At 34.3% G+C, this 18,358-nt stretch overlaps 2 protein-coding genes across 2 annotated transcripts; both read left to right on the top strand.

The window, feature by feature from the left end:
* The first annotated feature begins 10 nt into the window (after positions 1-10).
* LOC143617174 (dihydrodipicolinate reductase-like protein CRR1, chloroplastic) lies at positions 11-4,162 on the top strand. Its single transcript, XM_077089815.1, has 10 exons — positions 11-185; positions 287-409; positions 484-558; positions 1,197-1,262; positions 1,347-1,442; positions 1,539-1,655; positions 2,697-2,789; positions 2,879-2,980; positions 3,408-3,494; positions 3,612-4,162. Exons 1-10 carry the CDS (start codon positions 69-71, stop codon positions 3,642-3,644), a joined length of 909 nt encoding a protein of 302 aa, XP_076945930.1. The 5' UTR covers positions 11-68; the 3' UTR covers positions 3,645-4,162.
* A 10,682-nt stretch (positions 4,163-14,844) lies between these two features.
* Positions 14,845-17,568, top strand: LOC143617175 (putative transcriptional regulator SLK2). Its single transcript, XM_077089816.1, has 5 exons — positions 14,845-15,869; positions 16,653-16,784; positions 16,867-16,915; positions 17,015-17,229; positions 17,323-17,568. Exons 1-5 carry the CDS (start codon positions 15,048-15,050, stop codon positions 17,422-17,424), a joined length of 1,320 nt encoding a protein of 439 aa, XP_076945931.1. The 5' UTR covers positions 14,845-15,047; the 3' UTR covers positions 17,425-17,568.
* Positions 17,569-18,358: the final 790 nt, after the last annotated feature.

Raw genomic sequence — 18,358 nt, 5'->3', positions numbered from 1 at the left:
CAACAATAAAACGTACAAAACTAGACCAGCCTCATCTTTGGAAAGCTTATCTTCCAGGAGTAACAACAATGGCTGCCCTCAGAATCCAAATCCGTCACACAGCCCACAAAAATTACACCCTCAAAAAAACATACACTCCCTTCATCTCATGTTCAATTCAGCAGCCTCCTCAAAACAACATTAAGGTAACACAACATTAATAACTGTGGGCGGTTGAAATCCTGGAAAAAAAGAATGAATGAATGAAAGATTTGTGTGATGATGACATTGACATTAACATTAACAGGTGGTGATCAATGGAGCAGCCAAGGAGATTGGAATGGCGGCGGTGTTAGCAGTCACCAAGTCCAGAGGCATGGAAGTTGCCGGAGCTGTTGATTCACATCTTGTTGGACAAGATATTGGAAAGGTCAGTGTCAGTATGTTTATTTTATTGTTTGTGTGGATTGGTACATTATAATTTGGTGTTTGTTTTTGTTTAAGGTTTGTGGCATGGAAGAAGCTCTAGAGATACCCATAATCAATGATCTGACCATGGTACTAGGTTCCATTTCTCAGGTCAATCATGAATATATTTACAAGACTCAATCAAACCTAGTACTTTCAGAATTCTAAATTCACCATAAAAAGATTATCTGTGTAATCTTCCAATTCACATGATTCTTAACGAACAACTTCAAAATTCTTTATTATTTGAAAGTTACATAATTACTCAATTAACTTTTAAAGCAAGTCAAACATGACAAATACTGTCATGGGTTGGTTTTGGGCTCCAAACCGAACCATAAACTGAAAATTTATTTTTGGTTTTTTGAAAACTATTCGTTTCAGTTTTTCGGTTTGGTTTCGGTTTTAACATTTGGGCTAGAATTTTATAACCGAAAATAATGAACTTGGGCACAAATCTTTTAAAGAATGATTAATTGATTATTATAGATGTTTGCTAAAATATATGGGCTACACTATTTATTAAATTCTTGTAAATTACTTAACATTCAAAACTAAAAAACGAAAATCCATACATTTGGTTCGGCTTTTCAGTTTTAATTACATGCAAAACTGAAACGAACCAAAAAATTGGGTTTTTACGAAAATATAAAACAAACCGTAGATTTTTGTTTGGGTTCGGTTACTGATGGATTTCTTGGGTTTCATGCACACCATTACTGACAGTCGAATTTGTAACTCTTTGACAGTCAAAAGCAACATCAGTTGTAGTCGATTTCACCGACCCGTCTGCCGTTTATGACAATGTCAAACAGGTTTGTGGACTTGTTCTTTCCTCGAATGATTTTATACAAACTATCATTTGTTGTGATGTTTTATTGTTGTTTTGAGGTTAACAGGCAACCGCATTTGGTATGAATAGTGTGGTTTATGTCCCACGAATTAAGCCCGAAACCATTGCAGCATTATCCGGCTTCTGTGAGAAGGCGAGCATGGTGAGCACAGGGTGAGAGGTTGCGTTTCAACCTTAAAATTGTCATAAAAATAAATGTAACTTTTAAGTGGAAATAAATGTGGCATTTGCGTTTCAGGGTTGTTTGGTTGCGCCGACGTTGTCAATAGGGTCGATATTGCTCCAGCAAGCTGCAATTTCGGCTTCTTTTCACTATAATAATGTCGAGATAGTTGAATCTAAAGCTAACACAGGAGTAAGTTGATAATATAGTTAACGGGTCAAACAATCAAGTTTTATATATGTCAAAACGGGTTGGTTGACCTGAAATATATTATTCAAGCATACAAATGGTTTGGGGTTATTGTGCGTTAGAAATGATGAATATCGCCTATCGACCAGTTTGACCGGTTTTTCTTTAATGTAGGGTTTCATTATAATGTATTTGACCCGTTAAAAATAAAGACATAATCCCAAACTGTTGATCCGTTAAAGTAAAGACATAGCACAAACTGTTTGACCCGTTAAAGTAAAGACATAGGCCAAACTGTTTGACCCGTTAAAATAAAGACATAACCACAAAATGTTTGTCCCGTTAAAATACAAACATAACCCCAAACTGTTTGACCCGTTAAAATAAAGACATAATCGCCAAGTTTTTTGACCACTTAAAAATAAAGACATAACCCCTACCAGTTTGATCTGTTTTCTTTAATGTAAATTCTGCTATATGTGTTTTGACTCATTAAAAATAAAGAGAACCCCAAATTGTATGACCCGTTTTCTTTAATGTAAAGGACTATTATAAGTTTTAACCCGTTAAAAATAAAGACATAGCCCGAACTGTATGACCCGTTTTCTTTATTGTAAATTTTTTTACATGTGTTTAACCCGTCAAAAATAAAGACATAACCCTGAACTGTTTGACATGTTTTCTGTAATGAAAATTTTTATAATGTGCTTGACCTGTTAGAAATAAAGACAATTCCAAACTGTTTTACCGGTTCTTTAATGTAAATTTCTATTATTCACATTTGACCCGTTAAAAATAAAGACAACCCCAAGGCCCAAACGGTTTGATCCGTTTTCTTTAGTATAGACTTTTATATTATACGTGTTTGACCCGTTAAAAATAAATACATAAGCCCAACCAGTTTTTCTTTATTGTAAATTTTTATTACACATGTTTGACCTGTTAAAAATAAAGGCATAACCAGAATCGACAAGCTTATAAGTGAATTTAAAAGTACCAACTGTAATGAAGCTGTTTAAAACTGACATAACTGACAATGAACAGGCATTTCCGTCACAAGATTCTGTGCAAATCGCTAACAATCTCTCTAACCTCGGGCAGCTTTACAACAGAGACGATCTTGAAACAAATGTTCCAGTAAAGTTCAGTTTGAACAGTCAGTTACATGTTGAATGTTAAACATATCAAAATTAAGTAACGTATCATTTTTGCCATTTTGGTATCAGGCGAGAGGGCAACGACTAGGAGAAGACGGGATTCGTGTGCATAGTTTAGTTCTTCCCGGGCTCGTGTCTAGTACATCAGTCCATTTTTCGGGACCGGGAGAGGTATGTTTCTTTAATGCATGTGCTTTTCTCAATGACCACAAGATAAGTGGGTTGGATAATGGGTAAATTAATTATCAAAATAAGCCGGGCCCGTTGGTTTAACGTTTTCCTAACAATCGCACAAAAGTTACATATTTAGTCAATAACAGTTTAATTATTCAGCGTCGTCAATTATAAGGTTGTATGCATTAAAAATACATTTTAAGTGACCTTTAGGCTTTAGTCTATTATTTTAGACTTTTTTGCCTTACCTGTTCGACTGGATAGAAATTGAAGAGAATGTTGAAAGTGACACTAACACGGTCTATTGTATATAATTCTTATACATGTTTAACTCGTTAGAGATAAAGAGAAGGTTAAAAGTGACCCTGACACAACACATTTACTTTTTCTAGAATATAACGCATACGTTTGTTGATTATAATAGGTGTATTCTATCAAACATGATATCACAAATGTTGAGTGTCTCATGCCTGGACTTATTCTAGCGATAAGAAAAGTTGTACGTCTAAAGGTACTTATAAGAACAAGCCGAGAAATATATAACCGTAAACTTTAAAGTTTCAAAGTATAATTTTATTACAAATGTTTTCTTTCTTTTTTTTTTCACATTGGTTTTGTTATCTTGCAGAATCTCGTTTATGGGTTAGAGAAGTTCTTGTAGTAAAGTTTTCTCATTGCGTCTAAGATGATAGCGATTTATTTCACCTTTGGATTACCGGATATGTTTAAATGATTTGAGAGTTCTTTTTACCTAAATTGACAATACGACCTATATGTGTATCTCTTCACACAAATTAACCAACATGAAACTAGGGATGCTAAACCATTCTTGTTCATGGGTTGGATGGTCGAACTGACACGAGCTTGAACAAAACACGCGTATATGTGAGTTGTCAAGCACACGATCCGTTTAACTGAAAAGTTATAATTATTTTGAATATTTATACTTTTAAGTTATAAATATACAACCAAAATGACAAATGTAAATATAACTTGATTTCTTTTAAATTTTAAGTATAAATATTAAGGGAATATAAATTTTGACATAAATATATTTTTCCAAAAGGTTGTAAGAATAAATGTGTTAAAGGGGTCAACCTATTAGGTAAAGTGTGTTTATGGGTTCAACCTGAAATCGATTGAAACTCGGTAAGACTAACTCAACCTCATGAATTGCATGTGACGATCATGTTGTCTCAAGAATTGATACCGTACATGAAACTCGTTATAAATTTTCTTAAAAAACTAATCTTTAGATCAATGGAATTGGTGTGCTCCGGGCTAATATGACCTTCTTACACAATTAATACTTTAACATGTGTTGAGCTCGAGTTTACGCTCGGGTTGTTAACAACTTTTGAAGCTTGAGAACGATTGTTAAGTATTATGGATTTCATTTGTAAATCAATAACTATTTTATTTGTATAATATTAAATATTTTTAATACAATATAAATTGTTCTGTTATTGATTTAATTACATATATAATACTATTTAGTTATTTTAAATACAATATAAATTTGTTCTGTGATTGTGAATATATATTTATTATATGCAATAAGAGTTATAATATTTGTATAAATAACAGGTTTGCTTTGACTTGCTACTTTAGTTAAAGTTCTATATGTAACCCTCGTGTTCGGCTCATTTCTTAAATTTTATAGGCTCGTACGATCGAGTTGATCTCAAATAATTTGTAGGTGTATTAACTTGTTTACACCCCATCTAAATAAGATAAAAGAAAAGGTAATTGCATTGATGGTAACAATAATGCAATGATAAGATATCCTATATAAAGTTATCTACGATGCGGGTAGTATGGGATCACATTTTATTATTGAGTTATTCTTAATAACTAGTCGGACTTTATTATTTGATTATTGAAAAAAAAAGACAAAAAGACAATGATAATAATAGTAATTATACAGATGCGAATAGTTAATAGCAATAAATAAATTAGTACTAATAATATAAATGACAATAATTGTAATAATAACAGAATAATAATAATAATAATAATAATAATAACAATAATAATAATAATTAAAAAAACTAACAGAACAAGTAAAGTTAATACCAAGCTGTATTCTAAATACCATGTGCGGTAGATCATTCAATATCCTTCTTAAAAGTAGTCTACTTGTTAAACATATAATAAAAAAATTGTTTATTTTAAATCACACGAAATCCACATGTTTTCATCGTATAAGTATACATCTAAATGTTGTTTTTTAGCGTACATGTAATTTAAGTCACACGAAATCCACATGCAGATATTTAGTGTTTAAATATTCAGTTCAAAAAAACATTCAATTTATTTACACTTTGATACGATTCACATGTGTTTAAATAAACTATTTTATAATATCAACCTTGGCCAAAGTCACAACCTCATCTCTTTGTGCACTTTCTTCATGGTGTTCAATCATTGGAGGTATGCCTAAAGAATCTTACATTACATCATCTTTAATCTCAAAACAGAGGAATGGGGCTCTCTCCGCCACAATCTTCGTTCTCATTGTCATCCAGTGACGGATTCAGAAATTTTTTTTTAGGTCATGCACTACATTTATATGCTTAAATTTCATAGAGTCGGTCGGGTATAAAAAATTCCAGGTCGGTTTGAGGTTCGGGTCGATTCGATGATTCGCTCAAAGCTCATTACATAATAAAAATACGATAAAATAATAAAAAAATACACCGTCATTAAAGTGTCTTAATTTACCAACTATTTGTTAGAGGAAAATCATGCCCGGTTGGTTAACACGTACCTCTAAGTAGATATGCCCGTCTAATTTCATCTTTTTGACTTGGGTGATAAGATGAAATAGTTTGCCTTTCGAAAGGATCCCATGAAAGATCATCCAAAATTATTTTTGACGGTTTACTACTTGAAATTGATAATCCAAGGTTCGATGGTTCACTTTGGAAATACCTCTTGATATTCAAAATACCTACAAATCAACAATTACAAACTAACAAATTAAAAACTAAGAAACTAACAAAATCTAACAAACTAACAAATTAAAACCAACAATTTAACTAATTAAAACTAAAGTAACAATCAAAAACAGTTAACAAGAAGTCAAGAACAACTAAAACTAAAGCAACAATTTAACAAATGGGTGTATACATCACCCAGTTTCATAAATGTAATGTTGTTGTAAATGACAACTAAAGATGATCAATTTATAGAAAACTTTCTAAGAAGCATTTCATCAAACACCTTGTAAGCATAATTGTTACAATAAAAAAAACATTTATTCATCTCATTCTACCACCTAATTAGGAAGATATGAGAGTTGAATGTGAGAGTTAAACAACCAAACGACTTATTAACACAACCATAGACCATAAGACAATAGAAAAAAGCAAAAATCCCAAAATATTTCAACATATCGATGGGAATTGGGAAAGAACATGGAAGATCGAACTTACCTTCAAAGTGGGAAGAAGAGTACGGCTGAACGGGGACGAGGGGTCAGGGGAGATAGGTTGTCTGTGTTTGAAGAGAGTCCAGGGAGGACTGAAGAGGCGCCAAATTTTTTGTTGTGTCTTAGTGTTTTAATAAAACCCATAAGGTGAGTTGGTAAAAAAAAAAAGGAAATTAGCCTTCAACCAGAATAGAACCTGCGACCTTAAGGAAACAAAACCAACACCTTACCGGCTGAACCAACACTTCAAACTTCTATATGATGGTTCCTTTCCTATTTATAAGGTGGTTCCTTTAATATTTTTTATATATAATTACACTATTATTTCAAAACTCAGGTGGTTCCACCCACTTATACTATAGATCCGCCCCTGTGCCATCCGACCAGTGGCATGGTCGTGATAGGACCATCACCGCCACCATCACCTCTAGCACCACCGTCATCACCAAATTTCAACTTTTTTTTCTTAACAAACTTACGACCAAAAATAATTATTTTGTCAAGAAAACGCATCACAAATTTTAGTTCTTATAAATTTAATTTCTTTAGAATCTAATTATTTTGACGAGATTCAATCTCAAATGCAATTTGGTCACATTTTAGTTGTTTTAGAAAATTTCAATACGTTTTCACTTTTTACGAACCGAACATTTTAGTGCTTAAAGATAAGAGAAAGCACTTGTATCAATTAGTGTTGTATACTTTAGTTTAATATAATTAACTGCTTTAAACCAGCACGTTGTGGCAGGGACACGATCGTCACCGATTCATACCATATTATAAACTTGTGGAGCTGTTTGTGTAACTTCATGAAACTTGAGGGCTATCAAATTAAAAAGTAAATTTATGGGTTTTAAAGCTTAACCCTGCCTTTCTTCCCTTTGAATTGGTATTCCCCTTCTTTAACTCCTCTCATTGTGTTCATGAGATAATTTTGTTTTCAGTTAACCATTTGATAACAAAAAGAACCCTGGAATTTTACTAGTTTATAAATCAAATAGCTAAGTTAATTGGGACCAAAACCAATTTGAAAACATGCACACGAACTATAATTTGAGATGATTAAATTAAAACTTGTGTGGTAACTATGTAAACATTTTGATACGGACTTCAAAACTATGTTTTTAATAAAAACTATGTTTTTAATAAAAAAAAGTATAATATGTAACTCATTTTGCGTTCGTTATAATACACTAGTTTGAGTCCCGTGTATTACACGGGTAATTGTTAAAAATTTTAAACTTTGACCATTAAGTGAAATACATTCAAGAAATTGATTATATATTGTTAATACAATTACAATTAAATTAAATTACATAAATTACATAACTAAGATTACACAAATATGTTACGAATAGGTAAAAACTTCCTTTTACACTACATTTGTGATTGTATTAGCAGCTATATGTTGTTTATCAAAAATCAAAATCTTTAGTCCATGTCTGTTTGTAACTATTAATAAAGTAACATATAAGCCTGCTTATAACTCTTGATATAGCCATATATAGTTGTCCGTATGACAAAAAAGGTTCTCCAAGTACATACCAACTCTAGATAAAAGATAATATATATCTATGATACTAATAAAAAAATATTCATACATATAAATATCATAGCTTTTATCAATTAATATGATGTCATTTGAGAATATGTGCTCATATTTATAAAAAAACATGATTATCTCAAAAACTATATACCTGAACTTTGATGATATAATCATCATTAGAATCTTTAGAATTTAAAATTGATTGATCATGATAAATTTGTTGTCATTAATATTCTGTGTATGCCAAATTTTTAATTAACTTTATATTTTACAATTAAAAATTGCATAATCAAGCAAAATAAAAACCAAAAATTTAAATATAACAAAATGATTTGTTTGTTTTATATGAATGTAATTGCCATGAAAATGAAAAATACATACTAACATTAAAACCATGTTCAAATAATAGTGATTATTCTGAGTTAGAAGAATATTAGAAGATTTAAAGTTGCATAAAGTGAATGTAGTGATTCTTATATATATAATCGTTGAAAATAGAGCTGTCACTTTTACCCGTAACATGAAACCCAACCCAAGAAAACCCGTGCCTGAACCCAAACTAACTTGACCCGAGAAACTCAAGCCCAAGAAAATACTAACCAAAATCTGAACCGAAGTAATTTGGGTTGGTTATTGGGTCCGAATTCTAGGTTTCGGGTCAACCTGAAAACTTTTAGTTCTAAAATCTATGTATTTTTAGGTATTAAAGGCTAATGTCACACCCCGACCAAAGGCGGCGGAACATGCCGGGGTGCAACGATTGCTCATAAGCGCATGACACTATTTAAAGCGACAATATTTAACAAACTCATTTCATTTCACAACATCGAAAATGTCACATAACCAAATATTCATAAGTCAAATGCCACAAAATATAACAAAATATAGCAAATCAAATATTGTTCATTTTTGCTAATATCCTAACGGTATTTGTGACGTTTTATTCACCGAACTCCAAAATCAACCTAGATGCAAACCTGTAACATTTCATAAAATAAAGTTTATCAACACAAAGGTTGGTGAGCAATTCATAAGTTTGAACAATAGATATATAGTATGAAAAGCCACAAAACTAGTATACAAAACCATAAATAATAGCTATAAACTTGGATAAATAGTTATCGCTAACAAGTTAGCGACACCCAACTATAAGGGGTTGCCAAATAGTTTAGGATTTTATAGTTATCGTTAATTGCATTACGTTAACGACACCTTGCCATGAGGGGTTGCCAAATGGTCTAGGATTTATAGTTCCACCATCCAAAAGCGATAAACACATAGGCAAATAAGCATAACACCAAATCGAGCAATTATTCAAGTAAAGTATACAACAACGTTTGTGGTTTAAGACCCAAGTATAAAACATTTAGTTTAGATAAGATGAAATGTCACCCCCAAAATAAAAGATAGAAAACGGGGTATGAAGTTACTCACGTTCAAGTATAAAACTTGATCGGTAAAAGATGAATAACCGGATGGATGAAGTTTAACGAGTAAGGCCTAAATGACAATAAAATCTTGGATTTAGAATGGTTGTCTTGAAGATCTTTAAATAAAATAATTGTTGCAAAAAGTAAACAATTAAAGTTCAAGGTTTAAAATGTAACTATTTAAGAATTTATAATAACAATCCTTTAAAAATGTAAGTTTGCTCGAAACCGGGTTAAAGTATCTAACCTTAATATTTACTTAACCAATGTTAAGTAATAAGGTGGGAAAAATGCTAAAATGCAAGTTCCTTTGGGACAAAGATACTAAAACGGGTTTTTAACGAGTGTTCGGTTGTCGATTCAGGTCTTGACAAATGGTCAAACCCAAAGTCAACTTTCCAACATATTAATTGTTATGAGATAACTCATTAAAATATACTAACACTTAACCAAGTATGTAGATCTATTGTTTAGAACTAACAACGCACGTTAAGCGAGTGTTCGGTTTTGTCGGTCCAAACTATGTGATGAGATCAAGTTGGATCCAACAATTCCAAGTACTTAAGGAAATAATTAAAATCAGTTTGTAAACTATTTTTAAAGAAATATACAAGTCTTGATAGCTAAAAACACACTTGTGTGTCTTAAGCGAGTAAAAGTCGGTATAGTTCGGTTTGGTTCGGTCTCCATCTCACAAATAGTTCATAGATGGTTTCTACATGCCCAAATATCATAGAACTTGTATATTGGTTTATAAATGAAGAAAACTTAAATTTTACAACTAAAAAGTTAAACTACAAGTCTTTTAAGCAAAAGTTTCGGTTTAGTTCGGTTTCCATCTCCCAACGAGTTCATAGATGGATTCCATATGCTTAATATCAAAGAACTTGTAAAAATGATTTTTGAAACTCAAATCTAGCAATAAACATGTTTGAACAACTATTTTAACAAAACTAGTAAACAAAAGTTCGGTTTTCGATTTGGACTAGTTTCGGTTAAACTGAGGTTAGTCTTATACAAACCCACACCATGGAACTTGTAAATAAGATGAACAAACTAAAAAGGGTTAGAAGTTAGTCATAAGTTATATGTATAATAAGTTATGTGAGTGTAAATATATATCAAGAACACGAAGTCCTCCATGAAGCCTTGCCTTATGACATTCGAAACTTAACCAACCGGAGTTGGTGAAGTAACAAATAAAGGAAACAAGGGGTGTGTATTATATATATGTTGTACCACCATATTCAAGTGTTAGTAATATTAGATGAACAAGTTAAAATGAAAGACCATAGTTAGTTGACCTTAAGAAATCAAAGTAACAAAATGTTGAAGATGAATACTTGGATTTGAGAGAGATTTTGGAGAAGATGAACAACCAAAATGGTGTATGGAGCCTTGCTTTTATAATGGTAAGAGTATGGTTCATACAAATAGGGTAAAGATGCATGTGATGGTTGAAATGGTCAAACAAGTTTTTGGTAAAAGGCAATAATAGTCCCCAAAGTTTGGTTTAAGTCATTTAAAGAGTTTTAAGGACCAAAAAGAATGTTTTCAAGACCCAACAAGTGTAAAACAATATTGTAACATAAATTGACGAATGTCACAGTATCCCCTACTTTATGAAATTTCGTCCCGAAATTAAGATGACGATGATGATGCAAACAAGTGTGGATACTTCTCCTTCATTATGTCTTCTCGTTCCCAAGTGAACTCCGCGCCACGCCGTGATTCCCATCGAACTTTTACTAACCGAATACGACTACGCTTGGTTTTCTTTTCGTTACGATCCAAAATCTCAACGGGTCGTTTAACCATAATCATAGACTTATCAACATGAACTTCGTCGAGAGGTATATGAAGATTACTCTTGGCTAGGCACTTTTTAAGATTCAAAACATGAAATGTCGGATGAACACCGACAAGTTCTTGCGATAGTTCAAGTCGATACGCTACTTTCCCAACACACTCAAGAATTTTGAAAGTACCAACGAAACGAGGAGCTAGTTTACCCTTCTTTCCAAAACGGACTACCCCCTTCTAAGGGGATACTTTTAGAATGACAAGATCGTCAACATTAAATTCGATCGGTTTTCGCCGTTTGTCGGCGTAACTCTTCTGACGATCTCTAGCGGCTAGGAGATTCTTACGGATTTGATTAATGACATCGGTGGCTTCTTGGACCATTTCGGGTCCCGTGATTTGAGCTTCACTATCCGACCAAACCGAGGAAGGATCGAATTTCTGTGGGAGTTGTTGGAGTTTTCCAATCCTTAATGACCTCAATTTTAGCGGGATCAGCATGAATACCTTTGTCGTTTACGATATGTCCCAAAAATTGAACTTCCTCGAGCCAAAATTCACATTTGGAGAATTTAGCATAGAGTTGTTCGTTTCTAAGGAGTTCGAGAATGGAACGCAAATGATGTTCATGTTCGGCTTTAGATTTAGAAAAGATAAAGATGTCATCAATAAAGACAATAACGAATTTATCAAGGAATGGTTTGCAAACGCGGTTCATCATATTTACCCTATTTACAATATTGCCACTTGAGCTTGATTTGCATTCATCATAAAAGCTCGCCCTTGATTACCATGGTTGACTTGAGGTGCTTGTTGTGGAGGTGGAGGTGGTGCTTGGGATTCTCGTCTTCCGTTCATCGAGTTCTCCTACAACAATAGCTACCACTCTAGCATTGATGTGGCTCATTTTCAAGCTCTTTACGGTCGTAAATGTAGTTCCCCGATTTGTTGGAACGAAATCGGTGAAGCTCAAATCACGGGACCCGAAATGGTCCAAGAAGCCACCGATGTCATTAATCAAATCCGTAAGAATCTCCTAGCCTCTAGAGATCGTCAGAAGACTTACACCGACAAACGGCGAAAAACCGATCGAATTTAATGTTGACAATCTTGTCCTTCTAAAGTATCCCCTTGGAAGGGGGTAGTCCGTTTTGGAAAGAAGGGTAAACTAGCTCCTCGTTTCGTTGGTCCTTTCAAAATTCTTGAGCGTGTTGGGAAAGTAGCGTATCGACTTGAACTACCGCAAGAACTTGCCGGTGTTCATCCGACATTTCATGTTTCGAATCTTAAAAAGTGCCTAGCCGAGGGTAATCTCCATATACCTCTCGACGAAGTTCATGTTGATAAGTCTATGATTATGGTTGAACGACCCGTTGAGATTTTGGATCGTAACGAGAAGAAAACCAAGCGTAGTCGTATTCGGTTAGTAACAGTTCGATGGGAATCACGGTGTGGCGCGGAGTTCACTTGGGAACGAGAAGACACAATGAAGGAGAAGTATCCACACTTGTTTGCATCATCATCGTCATCTTAATTTCGGGACGAAATTTCCTAAAGTAGGGGATACTGTGACATTCGTCAATTTCGGGACTCGTTTGTATTCGTTTTTGTATTCATTTATCATGTAAACCGACACATTTTGTAAACCAAAGCTTATGATATAATCAAAATGATGGATTTTATGTTACAATATTGTTTTACACTTGTTGGGTCTTGAAAACATTCTTTTTGGTCCCTAAAACTCTTTAAAATGACTTAAACCAAACTTTTGGGACTATTATTGCCATTTACCAAAAACTTGTTTGACCATTTCAACCATCACATGCATCTTTACCCTATTTGTATGAACCATACTCTTACCATTATAAAAGCAATGCTCCATACACCATTTTGATTATATCATAAGCTTTGGTTTACAAAATGGGTCGGTTTACATGATAAACGAATACAAAAACGAATACAAACGAGACCCGAAATTGACGAATGTCACAGCTAAGCCTTAGCCGCTTGATTGTTCTCATTCCACATATTATGAATCGAATGTTTATTGTTTATTATTTTGAATATAAACCATAACAAACACTAATCATCTCTTGTCAATTCATATGGAGAATACTTATTATATGTATTTATGAATTTAGTTGAAATAAACCTATAATTTTAATGTCAAATATTGAAATGACTTAAAAGATAATGACCATATATGAAAATTGGTTAAAAAAAGGTGATGAGGGTTATGGTAATGACAAGTGACAAAAGTGATAGGCTTTTATTAGAACAGATAGATAAGTTGGCAGACTTAATTCAAAACCACTTGATTGGTTTCAATTGTTTTGGAGTGTAACATTAGTAAAAATAAACAAATTTTTATTTTCAAAAGCAAAAATAAACACACAACAAAATATAGAGGGAGTGTTAATGTAAATTAGTGTTAAAAGCAAAGTCAAAAGGCCGACTTCTGACTGACTCGGTTCACCCATCACCTTTATCTTTGTCGAGGGCCCCCGAGTGGAACTCAACTGACTCAGTCCCACCGAGTTGAACTCACACCAGATAATTCCTCTCAAGACCTACCCTGTCACAGAACCTTCCATCAACCTCACCAGATGTCGCCACGTGTCCCCAATGCACCTGATCACCGCCCGATCAACTAGATCACACGCGTCCCAACATAAACCGGCTACACCCGGTCACCTAAGCCTCTCCACCGGTTCTCCCGGTCACTCCGGTTCCCGCTAGATACATAAACTCACTCCGATCGATTGTTTGTTTGTTGAGCTCCGTGCTGATTCATCATTATTATTACTATTACCACTACCAGATATTATTATTATTATTATTTGTAAGCAATGTTTTATTACTATCTAATTCTGTAGCTTAATTATTAATTCAACTTAATTATTATTGTTTGTTTTTTTAACTATTTGATCAAAATGCTTAAACTGTGTGCATAAAGCAGATCTTTGTTTGTTTGTTTCCTTTTGAAAATTTGAATTTGGGTTTGATTCAAAGGTGCAGATTCTGATGCGTATTTAACTATTATAAGTAATTATTTTGGTACAGATTTGATCTGTTTTCATGTTTCTTCATGAATGTGATGAACTTGTTCTTGATTTTTATAATTTGTGAGTTTTAGTTGTTAATTTAGTGGTAATTAATTTTGTGTTTGTGCTTTAATTATTTTTTTCGCTGCTAAATTACAAAGTGGGTTTTTGTTTTCTCAATCAATTTAGGTTTTATGTTGTAATTAATTGCTGCTCTGAACTTTAGAAATCTTCTATGATTTTCATGTTAAAGTATTGATCTTTTTATTATTTTTATAAATGTTTTCATTGGTTGATCTGTTTGTTGTTGATTGTTCCTGAATGTTGTTGATGTAAAATTATAATTTCTGGTGTAATTTGATTTCTCGAGTTTTAATTGTTAATTTAGTGGTTTTCTTCGCAATTTACGCTTTTTAGGAGGTAATTTTGTGGAAATTTGGTGTTTAATTTGCTGCTAAATTACAAATTAGGTTATCTGTGGTAACTTTTGCTCTGATCTTTAAATTGTTTCAATGATATTGTGTTTTAAGTATTGATCTATTTCTTGTTGATTGTTTCTGATTTCAGGTTTTGTATCAACAACTGCTGCTGATTATTTTTTCGTTCAGGGTTACAAATTTGCTTATATTGGGGCATATTCTGTATTCGGTACATCCGGTTAATAGTATTAGGATAACTGGAAGCACTGGCGCTGGATAATTACTTAGATTCAAGCCAGCAAGCGGCCCTATCGCGAATAGGCCCGTCACGGGCTGGTGTTGGGCTGGTGCATTCTTCACCGAGCTCGGGTATTTTCTTTCAAGGAGATATGAATATGCAATCTCAAGGGTTAGGTAATTCACATTTGGGCTCGTTTGGGAACTCTGAAAATCCGTTTAATGGAAGTATGCGGTCAAACATGGTGCCTGTGTCTGGTGATATAACGAATAGTATTGGAGGAAGTTCGCTGGTTACGGATGCTAACTCGGGACTTACAGGCGGCGGTGGTGGTGGTCCGCGTTTGCAAAGAAGTGCTAGTGCGAATAACGAGTCTTTTATGCGGTTACCTGCATCGCCTTTATCGTTTTCTTCGAATAATATTAGCATTTCAGGGTCGTCTGTTATAGACGGACCGGCAACAATGCAACCGGGTTCAAGTCAAGATCAAGTGGGCCCGGGTCAAGGAGCTGGTGCACGGGTTGGACAAGTTGGTCAAATTTCACTACCGAATGGTTCACGAGTGCTTGGATCGTTCATTCAAGATGATGACAGCGTATCACACATGCAAAAGAAACCTCGACTGGATATTAAGCAGGAAGATATTATGCAGCAGCAGGTCTTGCAACAGTTATTGCAGCGACAAGATTCTATGCAGTTACAAAGCTCAAATCCACAGCTGCAAACATTGATTCAGCAGCAGAGAATAAGGCAACAGCAACAGCAGTTGTTGCAGTCTTTACCACCGGTTCAACGCGCACATTTGCTTCAACAACAGCAGCAGCAGCAACAGCAGCAGCAACAGTTGCAGTTGAGGCAACAGTTACAGCAACAAAGCTTGCAACCTGCAAATGCAATGAAACGACCTTATGATGGTGGTGTATGCTCACGAAGATTGATGCAATATTTGTATCATCAAAGGCAACGACCTGCCGTGAGTTTGATTCTCAAGCGTTTTATTTCTTGATTTTCCTTATTATAGTTTCATTTTCAGGCTTGTAAACGAATCGAATGAACACGAACAGAGCTTGTTCGTGTTTGTTCGTTTAACTTTAACCAAACAAATGAATAGACACAAGCAGTTAAATGAACGGGGTTTTCTTGATCGTCAACGTTTGCTAAGCAAATGAACGTGTTAATGTACGCCCCTTAACAGTATAAGTGAAGGGTTTGCGAACATAAATGAACGAATATAACTAAACATAAATGAACAAACACAACTAGGCTAAAAGTGATTAAATTTAATGCGTTTAACAATGTATCGGGCCTCAAAAATTTAAATGAATATATTTACAAATGTTAACGGCCGAACTTTAGCAAACGTAAACTAGCGAACATAAACGCATGTTCATGAACATAAATTTACGAACAAGACACGTGTTCATGTTCGTTCGTTTAACTAAATGAACTTAAAAATTTGCTTATGTTTATATATTTATTCAATAATCAAACATAAACTAACTTTCAGCCGAACTGTTCTTGAAGTTCACTGAACATAAATGAACGAACCAGATATGTGTTAATGTTTGTTGGTAATAATTGAATGAACAAAAATTTTTGTTTATGTTTGTTTGTTTATTAAACTATCTTTCAGCCGAACGGTTCACTAACAGTTCATTGAACGTTCGGTTCAATTACTAGGCCCATTAGTTTCTTAATTCTATAAATGCATGAATTTGTTTGAAGTTCAAACTATGTTTTGTTTATATATTTACAGGATAACAGTATTTCCTACTGGAGAAAATTCGTTGCAGAGTATTATTCACCACGTGCAAAAAAAAGGTGGTGTTTGTCTTTGTATGATAATGTAGGCCATCATTCATTGGGTGTTTTTCCACAGGCAGCTATGGTATGTTATATATTTTCTAACACAATGACACCTGTCACTTTTCTATTCGATCGCATCTTGTGTTCATATCATATTTTTTCAGGATGCATGGCAGTGTGATATTTGTGGGTCAAAATCTGGAAGAGGCTTTGGTATGTAATTCTGGTTATGTTTTGTCTTTTTGTCACATTTGGGTACTATTGTAATTTTGGTTATGTTTTGATGGTATATGTATGTATATGTTTTAACAGAGGCGACGTTTGAAGTATTACCAAGACTTAATGAAATCAAATTCGGAAGTGGTGTTATCGATGAGCTTTTGTTTTTGGATTTGCCTCGTGAATATAGATTTCCTTCTGGAATAATGGTATTGGAGTATGGACAAGCAGTTCAAGAAAGTATACACGAGCAGCTTCGTGTGGTTCATGAGGGTCAACTCAAAGTTATTTTCAACCCCGATTTAAAGGTATTATACCCAAATGATATTTTTAGTGAAAAAAAAAGAAATAACTATGTGATATAAATGTTTTTTTTTACTTAATTGAATCTATCTTTTCAGATATTAACCTGGGAATTCTGTGCGCGACGCCATGAAGAGCTGCTTCTACGTAGATTAGTTGCACCTCAGGTACAAAAGCACCGTTCTTTACCAAGAACATAATACATGAATATATAAATCCATTTTAAGTCTGGCAAAGTGGTTGGGTCGGGCTAGTTAACAGGAACGAGATCAAGTCAAAATGGGTATACATTCCTTGTAAACTTCACTAATTGATATTCATCCAACCCAAAGCTAGAATTGAATCTGACCTGATCCAAGACGATGTTCCTCGGTGTTCGAGATAAACGAACCACAACTTCATCTTCTTCTCCGGTAGCTTGAGATCTGCAATGGCTTTTGGGGTGTGGAGGTGACTGCTAAGAAATCTCGAGGATCTCTTGTTTACAGACACAAAAATGGTTATGGTGGTGGCTCTTATTGAGAACAACAACCCCCTTAATAAGGAGGCAGAGACCTCCTTATATAGGGAGCCTCATGGCCACCATCATGGTACCCTAATGGGCCTCGCCCAGTTAGGGTTAACTCCACAAAACCCCCTCAGCCCAATAATATTGTATTAGTCCACATAATAAAATAAGCCAGATATAATAAATTAAGGTCGTAAGCCGGGTTTAGTACCATACCCCTACAAGCCCCCCAAGTCCAGTGTTGCTCCTAGGCGTGCAAGCGTTTAGGTGGAGCGCTGGACTTCATAAGGTGTGTTAGGATATGAGGCGGTTTTTTCCCCTTTCTTCGGCCTTGTCTTTATTGTCTTTGAGTTTTGAGAGGTTTTCTCCATGATGGTGACATTTTGTGATCCTTACGATAATAATGGTGCACTGGCATGAATAAGATATAGCACGCATCATAACAATAGTGGCGCGGGGCCTGAAAAAAGATAGAGTGCGCATCTCGATAATAATGTAATGCAAGTTGCGCGCGAGGCAGCTTACGAGCTATAAAAATAATGAAGCTTGCGCGCGAGGCGACTTACGAGCTATAAAATAATGAAGCCTGCGCGCGAGGCGACTTACGAGCTATAAAATAATGAAGC

Source organism: Bidens hawaiensis, unplaced genomic scaffold, assembly GCF_021521415.1.
Source record: "Bidens hawaiensis isolate Kalapana, Puna unplaced genomic scaffold, B.hawaiensis_p1.1 tig00052912_1, whole genome shotgun sequence".
Lineage (NCBI taxonomy): Eukaryota > Viridiplantae > Streptophyta > Magnoliopsida > Asterales > Asteraceae > Bidens > Bidens hawaiensis.
This window is presented reverse-complemented; position numbering and strand designations above follow the sequence as displayed.

Bases quoted from the DNA above. Each gene is read 5' to 3' on its own strand.
- LOC143617174 (XM_077089815.1), top strand. From the start codon at position 69: ATGGCTGCCCTCAGAATCCAAATCCGTCACACAGCCCACAAAAATTAC. The intron at 186-286 runs GTAACACAACAT...TAACATTAACAG, and splicing joins CTCCTCAAAACAACATTAAG to GTGGTGATCAATGGAGCAGC. The intron at 1,443-1,538 runs GTGAGCACAGGG...TTTGCGTTTCAG, and splicing joins TCTGTGAGAAGGCGAGCATG to GGTTGTTTGGTTGCGCCGAC.
- LOC143617175 (XM_077089816.1), top strand. From the start codon at position 15,048: ATGAATATGCAATCTCAAGGGTTAGGTAATTCACATTTGGGCTCGTTT. The intron at 16,785-16,866 runs GTATGTTATATA...ATATTTTTTCAG, and splicing joins TTTTTCCACAGGCAGCTATG to GATGCATGGCAGTGTGATAT. The intron at 17,230-17,322 runs GTATTATACCCA...CTATCTTTTCAG, and splicing joins TTTTCAACCCCGATTTAAAG to ATATTAACCTGGGAATTCTG.